The sequence below is a fragment of the Pseudochaenichthys georgianus genome, chromosome 18 (assembly GCF_902827115.2).
Source record: "Pseudochaenichthys georgianus chromosome 18, fPseGeo1.2, whole genome shotgun sequence".
NCBI lineage: Eukaryota > Metazoa > Chordata > Actinopteri > Perciformes > Channichthyidae > Pseudochaenichthys > Pseudochaenichthys georgianus.
This window is the reverse complement of record NC_047520.1, coordinates 13,749,983-13,767,782: the sequence shown is the minus strand read 5'-3', so window position 1 is coordinate 13,767,782 and position 17,800 is coordinate 13,749,983. Positions and strand designations below refer to the sequence as shown.

Sequence of the window (17,800 nt, the reverse complement as noted above, 5' to 3'; positions counted from 1 at the left end):
ATAATGTAAGTCCCAGTCCCCTCCAACAATGCAACATAATACATCAAACCAATACAAGAAATAAAACCAATAACAAATCTTATCTCTTCAGTTGGTTTCTGATGATGACAGTGGCAACATGAGAGCCCTTCCCCTCACTGAAGACACCCCCCCTCTGATTGAGGACAGCCAGGCCGTGTTGGAGGACTACACAGACGCTGTAGAATACAGACGGGGCCCGCTGAATCCTGACCTGCACCAATCCGAGCCAGACGACAAATCCTCCACATATACTCTCACCAATGTAGTCCCATTACTCACAAACCTCCTGGACGCTTCCTGGAACCCATACTTGGACATTATCCGCCGCCGCCTCAACAACTTCTGCCACGGCAAATCATTCATAGTGACAGGGGTGACTCTTTCTGGAGGGACCCTCCAACGAGATAACAGGGACCGCCTGGGAATCCCAAAATACTTATGGTTGGCTTACTGCTGCCCGAAGTTTGACCGTAACTCTCCGTATGAGGTGAGGTTCATGTTCCCTAGTTATGGGGGCTATGCACTGAATGAGCAGACTGACCACAGTGTGGTGGAGGTCCCTCTGAAGACTCTGGAGAGCTTCCTGAAGAGCCACACAGACAATGACCTGAATATCTTCTACAAGGGCTGTGTGTCAGAAAACACCTTTAAGAAGAAGAGAGACTTGACCAGTGTTTCAGTGTGATGGGACATCTAGATGTAATTGATTGTCTACCTACTAGGACTAACTCAAACAAACCTATTAGAAGCAGTGTTAAGAAGTCCTGCCTTTACATGTTTACTGACCTAAGCAGCAGAGCCTGTTGTATCCTGTATCCACTGTCTCGTATCAGCACAATCCTAATAACTCTTAATCTTATAAAAGGCCCTTTACTGTTTAAGTGGCAGTGCCATGCATCAATATATAGGGAATTTATTTTTATTAACCAATACTGTTGATGAAAAGTAAATACCTCTCTAATATACTGTAGGTATAGGGTGATGAGTGATGGAAATATGTTGGACAGGTTAGGATTCAACTTTGTAAAATGACATTACATATAGGCATTATCTCCACCATGGATACTTTTTTCTAACTTTTCTTCAGTTGTACATACTAATAATTTATGACATTGTTCACGGCCAATCACATCTGCGAAAAAACATGTGTGTAAATAAAGGAATAAAGCAACTGTTTTGTTATGTGCCTTATATGCGTTTCAGAGTGCACTGTCTATGAATCTCTCTAGTGTTGCTTATTTAAACTTAATTGAATGTCCCCCATCCCCTATTCTGTAGTGAAATCAGTCTGTAATCTGTACAATTATGTCTCACTAATGTGTTTCTCTGAATGTTTTTGAAGTGAAATTGCACATTGTAGTTTTTGGGGAAGAATTCATTTCAAATGTATTGCCTAAAACATTTGATAACTCCAGGCAAAGGGGATAAGAACCGTAGGTAAGAAGACAATTGCGGTACATACGTCTGTAAGCAATTTAACAGCTGCTACATACATTACATTACATTACATTGCATTTAGCTGACGCTTTTATCCAAAGCGACTTACAATAAGTACATTCGACCAGGAAGACACAACCTTGAGGAAAACAGAATCATATAAGAACATCAGGTTTCAAAGAGCCAATCGTTTCAAGTGCTGCTCAACTGGCTATAGATAAGCCAGTCCTTTATTAGTATATAAGATACATACGGGCTTCACTGAATAAGATGTGCTGTTTAGTCAAGTGCTGTTTAGTCAAGTGCTATGTGGGGCAATCTGATATCTTTTTGTATTGGCTGTCTACTGAAGCTGTCCCCCTAGCTGGTGGACCATGCTCAAGTGAATTGTTTTGCATGTTGAGCCCTGATTAGAGTGTAAAACCTGTTAGCTGTTTTAATGCGCTCCATGGACAGCCATAGACGCACATTCAGCACTCTGAGCAGCTCATATGTCACAGCTTGAGTGACAAAACGTCTTGACTATGGCATTTTGGGTGCAGACTTTCCTGTTAGTCAACCTAGTAACATCAGCGGTAAGAGGGAGAGTGGAAAAAGAGCTGTCTTCAGAATGCAGACAGTTCCTTTACATGCAAACACCACCGACTGGTCTGGAACACCCCTCCCTCAGGTTCATTTGTCAGCGCTACAACAAGAGGACACGCTACCTGACGCTGTACAACACCGTGGATCATGTACCCGTGTACTCTGCGTACACTTTCAAACGATCAGCTGGGGAGACATGCGTCGATGTCCCATGGATGTATGAACCACAGGTAAGGGACACATAAGGAATGCACATTAGATGCTTTGAGATGTTTTAACCTGAACAGCATGCTTTAATATTTACAAATTAAAAAAAAGAAAGTCATGCAGATCACATTCTGTCCTATCATTGTCCTCTCATTCGCTCCATCTGTCCACACAGCTCTCCACGTATTCCGATACAGATGAGATGCAGCCGTTCCCACGTGGTTACATGCACATGGACTTCGAAGATGCCCAAGCAGTCCTGGACGATTACACAAACGCCGTCCTGTACGAGCGTGGCACCCTCAACCCAGAAGAGCATCAGGACGAACCAGATGACAAGGCCTCCACCTACACCCTCACCAATGTCGTGCCCATGACGCCCGACTTCAACAACAGAGTCTGGAACAAACAGGAGAACATCATCCGCAAACGGCTCAACAACTACTGCCGCGGAACCGCCTACATCGTCACCGGTATCACCACCTCTGGGAAGATGATTCGCCGGGAGAACATGAACCGCGTGGCAGTGCCCAGGTACATTTGGTCGGCGTATTGCTGCATTGACTATGACAACAACGCACCCTTCAGCGAGCGATATAAGTTCCCATCTTTCGCTCACTACGGCCTGAATGAAGAGGACAACAACAACAACAACAACGAGGTGGTGGAAATCTCCGTACAGCAGCTGAAGGAGTTCCTCAAGAAGACAACCTTTGTAGAACAGAACTTTCAGATCTTTGTGGGTGACTGTGTCCCCGGGATCCAGTAAAAATAAATAGGCAAAAAATATAGCTATAAAAGCCTGCAATTCAGCCATAACACTGGGTCATGTTCTGTCATCTCTTCCTTGCACAGTGGCACTGGTCCTTTCCTGCTGTGTAACTTCAAAATGTTTTCTGTGACAATAGTCTATGGTCCTTCATATTAATGTGTTACCACTGGCAACGATACATACTAAAGACTGAAATGTTTAGTAGTGCTCTTACTGTATTTTACATGAATCTCACGAAAATGCCGCCTTGCCTTATTCGCTGAAATAAACCTTTACAACCTTTAACTAAAATGTTGTTGAATCATTTCTGTGATATTTAATTTCACAGTAACAATAAGAGCAGCAAGATAACTAGAATAAAAACGAGACTACATTTGACAAACCTTCTCATGGGGTCTCTGCTGTTGTTGTTGTTCTGGGACATTAACAGACTTTAGATCGTCTGTACTGGAATGCAAAGGGAGGGTACATTTAGAGGCCACAGATGAAACCGAAGGCTGCTTTGCATTGTTTAAAGAAACTTTAGAGTAAAGGTCCTTTTCTAATCTGATACATACATAGACTGACATAACAATACATTTCGTTTTTTACAATCCTGAATTTGTTCCTGATTCTATAACCCTCTGTCTCAACAGAGAAAAACAAAACAAAACAAGCTTAAAAAGGCAAAAAGTCATATCTAAAGCCTTTTGTGGACAACTTAAGTAAAAGGTCTTAATTTATTATATCTGGTTTGCATAATTCTTTCCTCTGCAGGTCTCAGTTATAAAATGCTCTCCTGGATTGATAACATTCACTCCTTTTGGATTACTGCTACTTTGAATATATGTAAAATACTTTATGGGAGTGCAGTTTGCTCAGAGAACAGATGAGGCTGGGAGATGTTGACGTAGTTTAGCGAGCGGCTGTACTTGTCAGACAGACGTGGAGAAAGAGTGGAGAAAGAGACATTCGATCAGACATAAAGAGGTCTCAAAGGACATATTAGTAGTTTGTGAGAAAAGAGAAAAGAGAGCTTCTGTCATGACACCCGCTTCAGCAACGCGGGCCTTCCCTCTGGCAGCTGTGGTGGCCGTGCTGACTTGTGTGTGGCTCCCGGGGGTCCAGGCAGGAGTGGTGGGGGACTTCAACCATGTGGAGCGCTGTAAGGACTCCCTCTACATGGGCACTCCACCCAGAGGCTACCTCAGCACCTCCTTTACGAAGATCTGCCAGAGGTACGAGGATAAACCCCGCTTTGTCACCCTGTACGACTCCCAAAGACACATTCCAATGTATTCTGCATATACATTCAAGAAGTCTGATGGGGAGAAGAAGGTGGACTTCCCGTGGATGTTTGAGCCCCAGGTGAGTGTTTTTTCAAGCAAACATTTAGATTTGCTATCAGTCTGAGTCAATCTTATTCTATTGGAGATGCAGAATACTATATCAATTGGATTGTGCCATGTTGTCGTTAAAGAACGCTATTTGTATACATTTATCAAGCCTTACATTATGTGTAAAGACAAATACTCATAAATACCCCATATATTCACCCCTAAGGACAAGCAGTTAGGAAAGCTAGGGGAACTATACACTGGTTGCTACTGGCAACAGTAAAGCCTGAGATAAGCTACTTTATTGGCTGAATGATATTTCAATAAGATAGTGCTGCCTCAGCCATTTATGCTCTGGTACATAGTTATGCAAATCATGTGTGTGACTTGTCTGGATGTAACACAGTCTCTGAATGAGGATTACACGTTTATTTCTCACTATAACGTTTTAGAAGTAACTACTGTACATTGTCAGCCAAACTGCATCTCCTCCTCTCTTTCCCTCTATAGCTGGCCTCAGATAAGAGCAGCAGTAACATGGAGCCCTTCCCTCAATCTACAAGCATGCACATGAACTTCGAGGACACACAGGCAGTGCTGGAGGACTACGCTGATGTGGTTCTGTACGAACGTGGCCAGCTGAATCCTGACGAGCACCAGGCTGACCCCCTGGACAAAGCCTCCACCTACAGCTTGACGAATGTGGTGCCCCAGATCAGGGAGTTCAACATCGGTCCCTGGGCAGAACACCGGGACCTAATTCGCAAACGTCTCAACAACTACTGCCGGGGCAAAGCCTACGTGGTCACCGGGGTCACCACCTCCGGGCACACCATCCGTCGCAACAACCTGGACCGGGTGGCTGTACCGGAGTACCTGTGGTCGGCCTACTGCTGCACCGAGTTTGACCAAAATGCACCGTACTTTGTGCGCTACAAGTTCCCCGTGTTTGCAGCTTATGGGCTCAACGACCGTGTCAACAACCACATGGCGGAAATTCCGCTGAAGAACATGGAGAAGTTTCTCAAGGGGAGGATGGATGTGGATAAGAACTTCCAGATTTTCTATAGTGACTGTGTGCCAGATATCTAATTTAATGCGGGAGTAACATGTGGTAAAACACTTCACTGTGGGAAGGTGTTGGGTTCCAGAAGCTTGAAATATGCCTGGAAATAAGAGTTGTTGTAAAATCACATCATATATTGTAAGCAATACATTGGGGAATTGGAGTGAGTCCAAATAAAAATATTATTTGCCCTATCAATTACTTTCTCTTTTCATCTTTCATGGTTTGTTAGATCTCAAGAAATATTGTAATGTCTATCACAATATATCCTACAAATTAAAGATGACATGTAAAAATGGCTTATTTTGTTAGACTAACACATGAATAATAAATACAACACAATTCAAAGATGTAACTCTTCACTTTTGAAAACCTGAGACAATACAAGCTTTAGCATATTTGGTTAAAATATTACAAATAATTGAATGTCGAAAAACGAATGAATTCCAAATCTTTGCTTGGTCTACTTTGAGGTATTTTTTGTAGATATATTTACAATGTTGATTGTGTATAGTGCTGTCACCACTCTGACCACAAAGGGGTTAGGTTCTATCTAAATCCTGATCCAGACATTTCCACGATTGCCCTACATTCAGGTAAATTAGAAAATGAACTTATGTACCGTGTTTCATACCCTGAAAAGTAAATAACATGTTATACTAAAATGAACACAAACCAAAGCATTTACTTTTGAATGTATGGACACATTATCCAAGATTCAGATTTAATACATTTTAATGGAGCAATGATGATGAAGAAATGTATCAATTTCTACCAGCAATTTGGTCTTTAAATTCGTTGTAATTATTAATTTCATCCAGAAGATGTCCCTACAGCTTATTTTAAATCAAACATGCTGACAATGCAGTACAAAGTCTGTACTAATAAGACGATTTTTAGAGTCCACCCTCAAAAATAATAATTCAAGTGTAAGTCTGAAACAAAAATAGGTCTGCAGTACGTTTATGTTGCTTTGTTGGCAGTCTGAGGCATACACAGATTATAGAATGAAGACTGATCCAATGATGACACTCTCTTCCACGCCACCCACCCCCGCCTCTGCAGCTCCATCTTCTCCAGCTGACATCCATAGTAGTGAGGGTCAACGACTAGCAGGTAGCTCCCATCGCCCCCGGTGCACACCCCGAAGATCCCTTTAGAAGAGTTGTCCCTGTCCCCTCCCATCATGACTGGAGATCCATGCTTCTCAAAGTGCCGATGGAGCTCTTCCACGGCAACATGCTCCAGCTCTGCTCCTCCACCTCTAACATGCACTAACTTACAGGGAACATCATAGAAATAGTCAAGAATCAGGGAGGCTTCGAATGTCCCTATCCAATCCCTGGAGGGTGAGAACGAGCCGGGTTTGTCCCCCATGGTGACCAAAGCTTGCTGGATTTCAGGGAGGCTTGGTGGAGGTGTGTGTTTGTCCTTAAGTGCAACACAGTTATTACAAATCCAGGAAGCCATGGTCTGAATAGTGCGGTAGCCACATCCCCAACCTCTGTCATCTTGTCCATCACAGCCATAATGGAAGTAGAGATAGTCTCCTTTCATCAGAGAACATTTCACATGATTTGTAAGTGGATAAGAAAGACCTGTGTGGACACTTTCGGATAAGCTTTGTGTCCTCTTCATAATCTTCCCTTCGTCCGCTGCACTCTCTCCCCAGTCAATCTCCTCAGATTCCGCTGCCGTTAACTTTTTATCCATTTGTTGTAGTTTGTCTCAATCGAATAGCCTACTACAGTTCAACAGTTTAACTGCTGTTGACACGGAAGTCTGCTTGTGTAACTGCAATAACAGTCCCATCGCACCACTTGCCGAAATGTCTTGTTCCGCCTTAGAATTGTTCCTACAGACGATGATGCCTTCAGGTGATGACAGCTCCTTTTCATCATTGCGATACAACGGAACGTTTGAACATTTATTTAATTGCGAATATCAATAACACGTTTTAGTAGACAATACTGAATACATTTGCCGAATATTTGCACCTGCCAATGTAGCTTTTATTATCGTTTTCTTTCATTTTTTACATGATAATATATTATAAAACATCTCCTTGTTTCAAGTCGCAGCATAGGCGTATGTTCTTCTGTATGTTCTTCAACTAACAATGTTTTGAGCAGTCTTTGAAGCGAGCATTAAGCTCTCAAGAGCATGCGAGCTCAGCACACCCGTGTGTAATTAATTTGACGGTTGGCTAATTATAAATTGCTAGCTTGTTTTGTTTTTTCTTAATTTAGAAGAAAGAAATGGCGAAGTGGGTAAAATATATAATATTCGTGTGCTTATCCCATCTTTTGCTGTTTGTGTTGGACGTTAGCTTGGCTGAAAAAAGTGATGTTGCAACTCATGAAAGCCGCGGAATTGAAATAAAGTGCGGTGAAGTCGAAGTGACAATAACCGTTAAAAGACAGTTTTTTGAGAAGAAACGTGTTCCGTTCAAACCTGAGCATCTTCGTCTTGGAGCAAACTCAACCCAGAAGAGGTGTGGAGCGAAGGGACCGGCGGCTGACTCCGACATGGTCATCTCTGCGGGGCTGAAGGACTGCGGCACCGAGTCCCGTGTAAGAGAAGGGGACAGGCTACGGGAAATGAGAGGAAAGTTACTTGGATACTGTAATAATATCCAGTGGTGGAATGTCACTTAATGCATTGACTCAAGTACTGTAGCCTACTGTAGAACTTCTGGGATATATTTGACCTAAGTTAGTATTTCCATGTAATGTTACTTTACTGTTTAAACTCCATTCAACGTCAGAGGCAATTATTGCACTTTTCTCTGCACTATATTTATCTAAAACTTTTTACAGTAGGTGGAAGAAGTACTCAGATGTTGTAAAGTAGAATTACCAGACTGTAGGAATACTCTGTTACAAGTTAAAGTCCTGCATTCAACAAATAAAAGTACAAAAGTATTGGCATCAAAATTAAATTACAAAAAGTACTGCAGATTGGCCCATTTCATCATAATATATATTATATGTTTTGATTATAATTATTGATGTGTTTATCATAGCTGGTAAAAGTGGAACTATTTTTAATTAGTTTATTTACTGCTGGTATAGCTTGTAACTGAAGTCTTATTTAAGTGTTGATTATATTTCACATCATTAATCAAAATCTGCAAAGTAAGTAAAGGTACTAAATAAATGTAGTGGAGTAAAAGTACAATATTTCCCTCTGAATTGCAGTGGAGTAGAATAACAAATTAGCATCAAATGGAAATACTCAAATAAAGTTCAAGTACCCCAAATTTGCACTTTGTAAATGTACACATTAAACCACTGCTTTTTACTAATGAAAATACATGATGGGCTGCAGTACTGTAATATGTACCCATTATTTTACGTATCTAAAATGGGTTCCTCTTACAACAATACAAAATGCTCTGACATGTATGTGTTACTGTTAGTGATAGGATAATATGTTGTAATAATATAATACTGTGAACAAAGTGGTGTTAAGCCACTCCCTATGCTACTTTACAGGTTCATGGTGATTGGCTAGTGTATTCCAACCAGCTGGTGCTCACAAATGCTGAGGTTCCATCCTCTACAGGTAGTTTGATAGTAAGATGGGCATCTACTGTCATACCCATTGAGTGCCATTATAAGAGGTGAGGCGCACACAAGAATTCATACAACAACATGGCATTTCAGGTTTCCTGCTGCATTATATTTGAAAGGAACAAAGTGAGTTGTGTTTGGCTGACTACACTTTGTAATTGTGTAACCAATTAGTTATCTTTGTGAGCACAGAAAGCAGACGGTGAGTGGAGAATCATTAACCCCAACCTGGCTACCCATGACATCAACTATCAGTGTCTTCGGCCTTCTGCACTTCTCCCTACGCACCATGGCAGGTAAAACCAGCCCACTGAATCCAGCCTGTACCAGTGGAAGATTTCTCTGAGATTTTGTAAGTGTTTTCTGGACAGTATATGAAGCTGTGACTGCAAAAATGTCTGTTTGTTCTCATGCAGACGGCTGTCCCTCTCCTCGTAGTTCCTCAGTGTATCAGCAGGGGGAAGCAGTGTTTTTGGAGGCAAGCGTGGAGGCCCCACTGCACCCTCCTCTCACTCTTTATGTGGACTCCTGTGTCGCTACGCTGAAGCCGGACCCCCTCTCATTGCCAAGCTACAAGTTCATCACTAAGCATGGGTCAATATTTTCTTCTGACTACAAAAAGTAACACTCATTTATGAATAGTTCAGCACAAAAAACTCACAACAAAGGGTCATTATATGGCGCAGGGCCAAAGCAAGGATTACAATCTAAGAAAGAATTGATTGAATGGATACTCGGAGGCAATGTTTGTCATGTTACAACATTTATCTGACTGGGTTGGAAGAGTGGCTTCATGTCTAAAGTTAGTCATTTACTGTATGGAATCATTTCAGTAATCCATGTGTTGCTCCTCTGTGACAGATGTCTTATGGACAGTGTGTTACCGGGGTCGTCATCTAAGTTCCTGCCTAGGAAGCAAGATAACAGACTATGTTTCAGTTTCCAAGCCTTCCACCTCAACAAGGAGACTGTGGAGCAGGTGACAACATTAGACACTAGCTGATTCATTAATTTGACATTGTAGTCATCATTCATTTGCACTCTGGTGTTGTTTTCTGTGATTATTGTATTACTTTTACTATTGCATGTACAGTTTGTCAAGATGTTCTTTTAAATTGATGAAGGCCTTAAGATGAGTATGATATTGTTGAAGTGAATCCTTGATAAAAATGCACTTAATTCAATTGATGTTCTTTTTCTAGATGTTCATCAGCTGCCACATCAGAGCCACTCTGAAACAAAAGTCGCACAGCCATCTTGATAAAGCCTGCTTCTTCAATAGGCCCACATTCAGGTTAGGTTGAAAAGCAACCGGTGAACTTCGGTTGCCGTTCTGTTGTTTCCCAGCTGAGGTGTTTTATCAAGATGTTTCTCTGTCAATCAGCTGGCGTGCCACAGAGGGAGACGATGCTCTGTGTGGATGCTGTGCCTCTGAGGACTGCAGCACTAGCCACACCACTCAGCTAAATACAGGTTGCGCTGCCCTTTACAAACCAATGCAACCAACCCAAGTCATTGCAAAACAATAATATGGTCACTAAGCCTGTTGTATGTGTGTTTTTGACAGAAGAGAAGCATGAAGCGGACACAGCAGTTGGGCCACTTCACACCCTGCTGCGCTCCCATTGGACAGACCACCTGTCAGTCAATCACTAAAGAGTATTTTTCCTACTCTACACTTAGGTGGGTACAGGGACTGTTGACACCAAAACCAGCAGAGTTGGGTGACGGGGACGATAACGAATCTATCACATATTGTTGTTCTAATGACGTCATAAAAGTGAAAATTTGGATGCAATTTTTTGGTACTGATTTATTTTATACTCATATGATCTGATCTCTGGAGGCCTGTGCATCCGTTTTTAACACATCACAGAAGTAAGCCCACACAACTATCCTGAGGAACGTAGAACACTTTGGAAGAAGAGATGAGCTGGCCATATTGTAAACCGAGTATTAGACTTCATACATTAATGAAAGGCGGAGAGTTTTTTCACTCTGGCAAAAGATGTGTTTATCATTTTGGACAGTGTCAGTTAAATGATACTACATAATTATATAAACTTTAGTAATTCCAACTACAATATCATACTTCCATGCTTTATGCCAGCACATTGAGCAAGTGCTGTTCTTGTTTTGCCTAAGGATGCTCCTAAATCAAAACTTTGAGGAAATTGTACATGACCCGAGATAAAACAAATCTAACACTGACCAATTTTAACACTGATGGTGGAAGTTGCACAGTAGTCTTGAACCTATATTTGGTTGTCTCAATATTTAAATGTTTTGGGCTGAGTAAAGTAATCCTGTTTACAAACGAGCGTCTCCTTAGTGAAGAATGGGTAGTTTTTCAGTCAGCCATGTAAATTGATAGCCACGAAAAACAAACCCATGAGGAATTTCCACAAAGAGGCCAAAGAACTACAATGAAACCCAAAATATCTTGCAGGCAACAAGCGCACTAGAATAGACAGATATTTGAGTAAGAATGGGACAGCTCGGCAGCCATACACTGCATGCGCTTTACATCCCCTGTCTGCAACAGAGACGCTGGTTTAGTCCACTGAGAGGCAACGTGAGAGATCACATGGGAAACCTGGAAGACTTCATGAGACAAAGTCTTGCCTCTTGACATGTATCCTGATAAAGAACCTCTTTATTCAACTATTACAAATTCAATTTGAAAGAAGATCTTTTCAGGATCTATATGCTGGTCTTTCTCTTATCTAATTTCTTTTATATTGCTCCAGAGATCAGAAAGAACAATGTAATTCTCTTGTATAGCAAGACATTTGTGAATGGAATAGTTCAAATAGCAGTCAAAGGAACTACTGTTGGTAACATTTAGGATTAGTTATGAGCATCCAGTTTGAGGTGTTAGTTATAACGTGACATGCCTGGCATATTTTAACCACCCCGACACGTCGTACAGTATTCTGACAGCTGTGTCTCTCTGAGTGGCCAATTGAAATTGTTATTGATAAGTATTTAAAAGGCCTTACACCCCCTCACCATTTGTAGCTGTCCTGTTTTTTCAAATGTTACACACTGTGTGATGCAAGTATTTGTCTTGGCAAGACACATTGGATAATATTTGATGTCTTAGTTGGAGCCACTCTCAAACAGACAGGGTTCCAACAGGAAGACCTTCCCAGATTATCGAGGCACATCATCTACAGGACATGCCACTTTTGTAACAGCAAATATGTATGTGAAAATGATTTCACAACACATTTAATCCCAGTATACATAAAAAAGCATGATTGCAATTTGTGTGGCTATGTTTAGGTACTTAAAACACTTGGATAACATTCAGGAGAGATCCTTAATGAGGGTCCTGGTTGAATATCGAAACAGTTAAATGAGAATTAATGTCACAACGATGACGCGAGGGAGAATGGCAACAAGAGAACAATCCAATCATAGATTAAGCAAGGAAAGTAGCTGGAGATGAGTGATAGAGAGATTGTGACACTTGAACCTCGATACATGCAGTGTTTATTTAGATAACCTTTGCCAAAAAACTGGATCTGTGCCTAACCCTAACCACAGTGCTCGTTGACTCAAAGTCCTCGGTTTAGTTGCCCATCATCAACCCAAACCATCTCCAATACAAATATAGTGATTTTAATTAGATTACTGGCACTGAACACAATCGACGGTTACAGTCACGTGTCTTTCCTTTAACATGTTCACCAAAACAAATAAGACAAAACATTTCTAGGTGGCAGCGCTGGGAAAAAAACAAAAAACTTAGTAGCCCCAATGGAGTATAATGGGGCTACTACATCGGCTGTCATTTGGCCGATGCTTTACTCATCGGCCAAATGACAGCGCTTGATTGGGGAGAAACTCCAGTGATGAGGTTCCTGTTGGGGATTGTTCTCCACACTTGTTGCTGTCATCATGGAATCACAATGTGTTCGATTGAGGGATAAGATTCTTGTCACCATGGAAGCCTGAAAGCTGAAACAATAACTTCCGACCTCGTCGGTGTCTACCGTCCTGACTCTTGTCTTGGCTCCTGTGTCTCTCATAGACAGTCCCATTCTTTTATGTCAGCTTCCTGTCTTGTGTCCCGCCAGAGGAGTAGACCCAGCTGACACAAGCCCAAAACCTGGATGAGACACACACACACACACACTCCATTGTAACAGCTGTGCACTTAGAAAGTCTTTTATATAGTACATTAAAGCCCCCCCCCCCTGCCCTCTTTAGGTTGTTACCTCTGGCAGTCAGGGAAACATCCCTTTACATTACCCCATCTCTTTTAAATCATCCTGAATTCAATAACTGTCCCATTCCAAACAAGAAGTCAGTGTGACTGGATTCCCCTGCCCCCGCATTCACACACATCTCTCACCCCCACCTCGTCTCGCTCTCCTCTCCCCTGTTGGTTCAGACACAAGCAAACAGCCCTTTGAGCAAACAGTGCAACAATTTGTCAACATTTTCCTCAGCTTAGGTGACCATGACTCAAACCATGTAGTATTAAAGCTGACTCATCAGCAGGGGTAAGATGTAAAAGAAGGAGTAGAATATGTGAGAGATATTTAAATACCTGCAAAAAGTACAGATCCAGAAATACTAGGGATTTTTTTCAGTCTTCTTTGCAATGTAACTTAAATAATCCTGCAAATAAATGATTACAATCTTTACCGTTCATATTTACATCAGATACAATATACTGTAGCTACTATTCAGAAAAAGAAAAAAAAAATGTCTATGTTTTAATTGACCCTCTCCATTACATAAAAGTGTGACCATGTGTAAACATGCATGTGTACATGCCTTACAGTACATGCACCTTACATTGTTGCAATAGTAAACATGGGAGCGTGTGGGCTTCCTAACTTGTATCAGTGTTTCCAAGTATGTGTGAGTCACTTGACACTCATGTTAGCTCCTGATAATGAGAGCTGCGGACAGTGAACCGTAATCCTCCTGTCTCGCCTCAAAATCCCCCAGCAGAGAAGCTGCACGCTCCATATTCAGCAGGTCCAGATACTCCCTCAGCCACGAGTCCCTAGTGAAGCAGGCTGATTTGCGTTCCTTCCAATTTAGTAGGACGATTCTTTTTGTGGCTAAACAGCCCAATGTCCAGAGCCGATCGGCAGTCCTTACAACATTGTCATCTGGCTTGAGACCCAGTAGACATGCAATGTGACATGTAAATTAACATTTAAATTGTATTTACATATTGTTAACTTTTATAGAATGATATATCAAAACTTCAGTCTAAGCAATGCCCCTCAAATACCACCCTGGCACCTATATTGATCATAAGTCTATTCGCTTCATTTTATGACATAATATCCACAGAACGTTGCAATGGATTATGTCTAACATCCGTGCTGCAGAATGTCTTTGAAAAAGCTGGCACAGATTAGTCGTTGCTGCTTTTTTTGTCACTGCAATAGCGATACAAGCGTAAAAGATGCAGTCTAGAGGTGTGTAGTTCAGATCATTGCTGTGAGGGTGCTGGGAGCCCTCGAGCCAGGGGCATAAAGGGGCTCAACTTCATCCCCCTGGTCCAATTCGGCTCTGCGCTGATGCAGGGCAAGGTCATGAGTTTCCCTCCCATGCCCAGGCTTTTTGACAGTTCTTCCGGCAGCATCACAGCCCCAATGCTTTGTATGATGATTTGAATACACGTTGTAACAGGGAAGAAGTATCCCGAGGGGTCTTATGGGGTACACCATCACTTTCTAAATGTGGCACATTGTGGGGATAGCTGCTTCACTGGACTAGTACGCCAGACTAGACAGTGGGAATTAGTTCCAAGCTGTCATTTCAAGGTACAATTGTTACACTACGTTGCTTTTAACCAACATAAATTCTATATATAAGTAAGTAAGAACTCTTATAAGTAAAATTGACTTACGTTTTGTTAAGGGACACAAAGAACTTCACACAAAACTGCTCAAACTGAGTGTGTCCCTGCTGCTGGAGCTCCATGCAAGCTCAACAAAAGGTGCAGGCAATCAAGCATAGTTAACTATTGTCCAATCCCCTGCCTCCCCAGGCATGAGGCCACACACTGACTTTGCCTGCCTCACATTATGATACGACTGCTGCCCAGAGGAAGATTCTTCTGGGCTTCACTTCATGGAAACATCAATTGGAAACGAATTTGGTTCATTGGAAAACATATTTTGCTCAATAATAAAGTTAAGACAGGACAAAAGGTTCAACTCCAGGACGAAGACATTATTATGTACTTCAGGGATGATAGTATGGATGCAGATGTTGTCTTTTTTGTGCAGTTAATTGTATTTTAAGGACATTTCCTATCCATAAGAAGAAATGGGCTGACTCCAAACCAAATGTGTCTATCAAGAATTTACAATATATTAGCATTATAAAAAACATTAGGAATAAGAAGGCAACCAAAACTAATTTGATATTTTAAAAACATTTAATCTGAAGTAGGGCTGAACGATTAATCGATTTTAAATCGAAATCGCGATTTGAAATGATGCGATTATTAAATCGCAAAGCCTGCGATTTTTTTTAACATTTTTATTTTATTATTTTTAAAAAAAAAATGTTTTTATTGTGTGTCAGTCATCCACACCAATCAGAAGTGCTGTGCTGCACATGTACCAGCCATTGTTATTCAATCAGAAGTAGCCCATGATAGAAGGTGATAGACAGATTGATCCAATCACCTGCCAAGTATCTTTGAAAGTGCCTGCCCTTTCCACAACAAGTCCTCCAACTCATACGACCAAATGGGTCGATTGTTTTAAGCCCTTATTACGACCAAATATGTCGTTTGTTCAAGCGCTTAATACGACCTATAATTACGTTTTAAAATTGTCGGCCTCGAGTGCTCCCGTTGAATGCAAACGTTACAGAGGGTTGTTTATTCACAAATAACCCTCTCTGTAAAATCCTAAATTGTAGGATAGTTTGGCCATTAAAACGCTTTATGATTAGATTTCTAGCGAGAAGTATATATTGTACTTTTAGAATCCACGTCCAGTCGATATGTAGGATCTATAGTTTGATAGATATTACGAAGATGATTTGAGATTTCGTCAGGAGAACGTGTATATGCGGCAAGCTTCCATGTAAAGTTACGGGTTGAAAACAGTATTTCCGGTCTCGCCGTTTTCATAATAAAACCAATGATCAAATGATTTAACAGTGATATCTACACTACTCATCCATTAAAAAAACATCAGTTTATCCTAGTTCATTATACGACATTAATTGGTTTAAATTGTGTACAATGCTTTTGTGTTTTTCCCATAGGTTTTTCTCTTTCGATTCTGAGAGACACATTTATTTTTTCAGAGGTTTTGATAGGCTAAAATCACGCCGCAATGCACGTCGGGATATGGCGTTTATGTGATATGAAATCGGAAAACATTAAAAATAATAATAATAATACTTTATTCCGAGTGTTCTTGCTTTTCTCTTTGAAAGTCATCACATAATGGCATTGTAATACACGGTTCGGCTGCATTAAATATTACATATCTGCCCTAGATATGTATTTATAGAGCCCTGATCAGAAGACCTTTTGACAAACTGGAAGAGATGCCGCCAAAACTGAATACGTGACGTGAACCATAAATATATCAACAATTAAACAACATCTTCCATTTCTTTTCACACAATACGTCTCCTTGCAGTATCAACACTAATTCGGCTGACTTTTATATTTGATCCAATTAGTAGATAGTCTGTATTTACACCATAACGGTGCACAGCTGAGAGAAAGGGACTTTTCTGTAGTTTTTAAAGATATTACTGATTTTCTGAACTACCTTTCCAACTCCTCATGCAGTTGACTGTTACAGGTCTATACAGGTTCATGGTACAATGCATAAGCTTCACATCGAGAGACTGAAACTGTATTTTCCTTTACCGTTCTGTTTTAAACTCACAATAAAGTGAATAGTCATATTATGTACGATATTATTATGTTTTATTAACTAGACCACTGGTCTAAACCGCACCTCCTAGTGGTTAAAGCACGTTATTGAATGTAGTTGTTGAATAAGTTATATTTATTTAGTTATTGATGAAAACATTTAAATATTAAGAGTAGCCTACATACAAAATAGGGGTCAATGATAGAAATATAGAATGGAAAATATCTAGAAGATACTGTAGTGATCTCTACAGTAAAACAGTTTAGTGCAGGACGTCCAAAGATATTAACAGGAGGATGTGCAAAACAGACAAACTGATAAGGCTGAATTTTACTCAGGTGTAACTAAAGTCTGATTTAAGGGTTGTTTATATTTCACATCATTAATCAGAATCTGCAAAGTAACAAAAATAAATGTAGTAGAGTAAAAATACCAGGTTAACCTCTGAATTGTAGTGGAGTAGAACAAAGTAGTACATGCTGCTGTAACAAAAACATTTCCCAACTTGGGATCAATAAAGTATCTTATCTTAAGATGATCGATGGCTACTGCCATATTTGCTAAATGTGCATCTGAACCTTGACAAGTGCATGTTTCAGGCTTATCAATTAACAACAGGAGGGGTCACAGACATAAGTCCAGCTGTCATGTGGTATTAATGCTGCCCATTATGGACACAAGCAATTTTCACCCATGTATTAATTATATGTTTTAAATTTGATAACACCAATGTGTTTCGTGTCCCCTAAACCTCCAGGGATGTATACAGTGTAATACTGGCAACTTCTAATTGTGGGAAATACGAAAACGTCTTTTAAAACTACATTTCCCAGTAGAGACGTGCCATAGAACATGTTGCGAAACACACAAGTGTAATTCTGGGGGGGAGGGCCGGGCTGGACCCGTCCAAGTCCAGGGCTGCAGTCGGATAGTTT

General features: G+C 40.8%; 3 protein-coding genes and 1 long non-coding RNA gene across 5 annotated transcripts; 2 read left to right on the top strand and 2 right to left on the bottom strand.

Annotated features, from left to right (window-relative positions):
- Positions 1–4,045: 4,045 nt before the first annotated feature.
- On the top strand, positions 4,046–5,430 carry LOC117463519 (endonuclease domain-containing 1 protein). The gene is made up of 2 exons (XM_034105782.2): positions 4,046–4,369; positions 4,849–5,430. The coding sequence occupies exons 1-2, from the start codon at positions 4,046–4,048 to the stop codon at positions 5,428–5,430; spliced, it is 906 nt and encodes a 301-aa protein (XP_033961673.2).
- A 701-nt stretch (positions 5,431–6,131) lies between these two features.
- ufsp1 (UFM1-specific peptidase 1) lies at positions 6,132–7,227 on the bottom strand. The gene has a single exon (XM_034106106.2). The coding sequence runs from the start codon at positions 7,115–7,117 to the stop codon at positions 6,368–6,370; it is 750 nt and encodes a 249-aa protein (XP_033961997.1). The 5' UTR covers positions 7,118–7,227; the 3' UTR covers positions 6,132–6,367.
- A 285-nt stretch (positions 7,228–7,512) lies between these two features.
- Positions 7,513–10,747, top strand: LOC117463716 (zona pellucida sperm-binding protein 3-like). The gene is made up of 8 exons (XM_034106105.2): positions 7,513–7,977; positions 8,902–9,029; positions 9,172–9,275; positions 9,396–9,573; positions 9,841–9,958; positions 10,182–10,273; positions 10,364–10,452; positions 10,547–10,747. Exons 1-8 carry the CDS (start codon positions 7,663–7,665, stop codon positions 10,633–10,635), a joined length of 1,113 nt encoding a protein of 370 aa, XP_033961996.1. The 5' UTR covers positions 7,513–7,662; the 3' UTR covers positions 10,636–10,747.
- A 1,838-nt stretch (positions 10,748–12,585) lies between these two features.
- LOC117463922 (uncharacterized) lies at positions 12,586–15,020 on the bottom strand. 2 transcript variants are annotated; one of them, XR_004553983.1, is made up of 2 exons: positions 14,864–15,020; positions 12,586–13,096 (listed from the first exon to the last, which is right to left on the bottom strand). It is a non-coding gene; the product is annotated as an uncharacterized lncRNA (long non-coding RNA). The 2 variants fall into 2 exon arrangements; XR_004553984.1 differs by lacking the exon at positions 14,864–15,020 and adding an exon at positions 13,206–13,287.
- Positions 15,021–17,800: the final 2,780 nt, after the last annotated feature.

Bases quoted from the DNA above. Each gene is read 5' to 3' on its own strand.
- LOC117463519 (XM_034105782.2), top strand. From the start codon at position 4,046: ATGACACCCGCTTCAGCAACGCGGGCCTTCCCTCTGGCAGCTGTGGTG. The intron at 4,370-4,848 runs GTGAGTGTTTTT...TTCCCTCTATAG, and splicing joins CGTGGATGTTTGAGCCCCAG to CTGGCCTCAGATAAGAGCAG.
- ufsp1 (XM_034106106.2), bottom strand. From the start codon at position 7,117: ATGGATAAAAAGTTAACGGCAGCGGAATCTGAGGAGATTGACTGGGGA.
- LOC117463716 (XM_034106105.2), top strand. From the start codon at position 7,663: ATGGCGAAGTGGGTAAAATATATAATATTCGTGTGCTTATCCCATCTT. The intron at 9,276-9,395 runs GTAAAACCAGCC...GTTCTCATGCAG, and splicing joins CTCCCTACGCACCATGGCAG to ACGGCTGTCCCTCTCCTCGT. The intron at 9,574-9,840 runs GTCAATATTTTC...CCTCTGTGACAG, and splicing joins AAGTTCATCACTAAGCATGG to ATGTCTTATGGACAGTGTGT.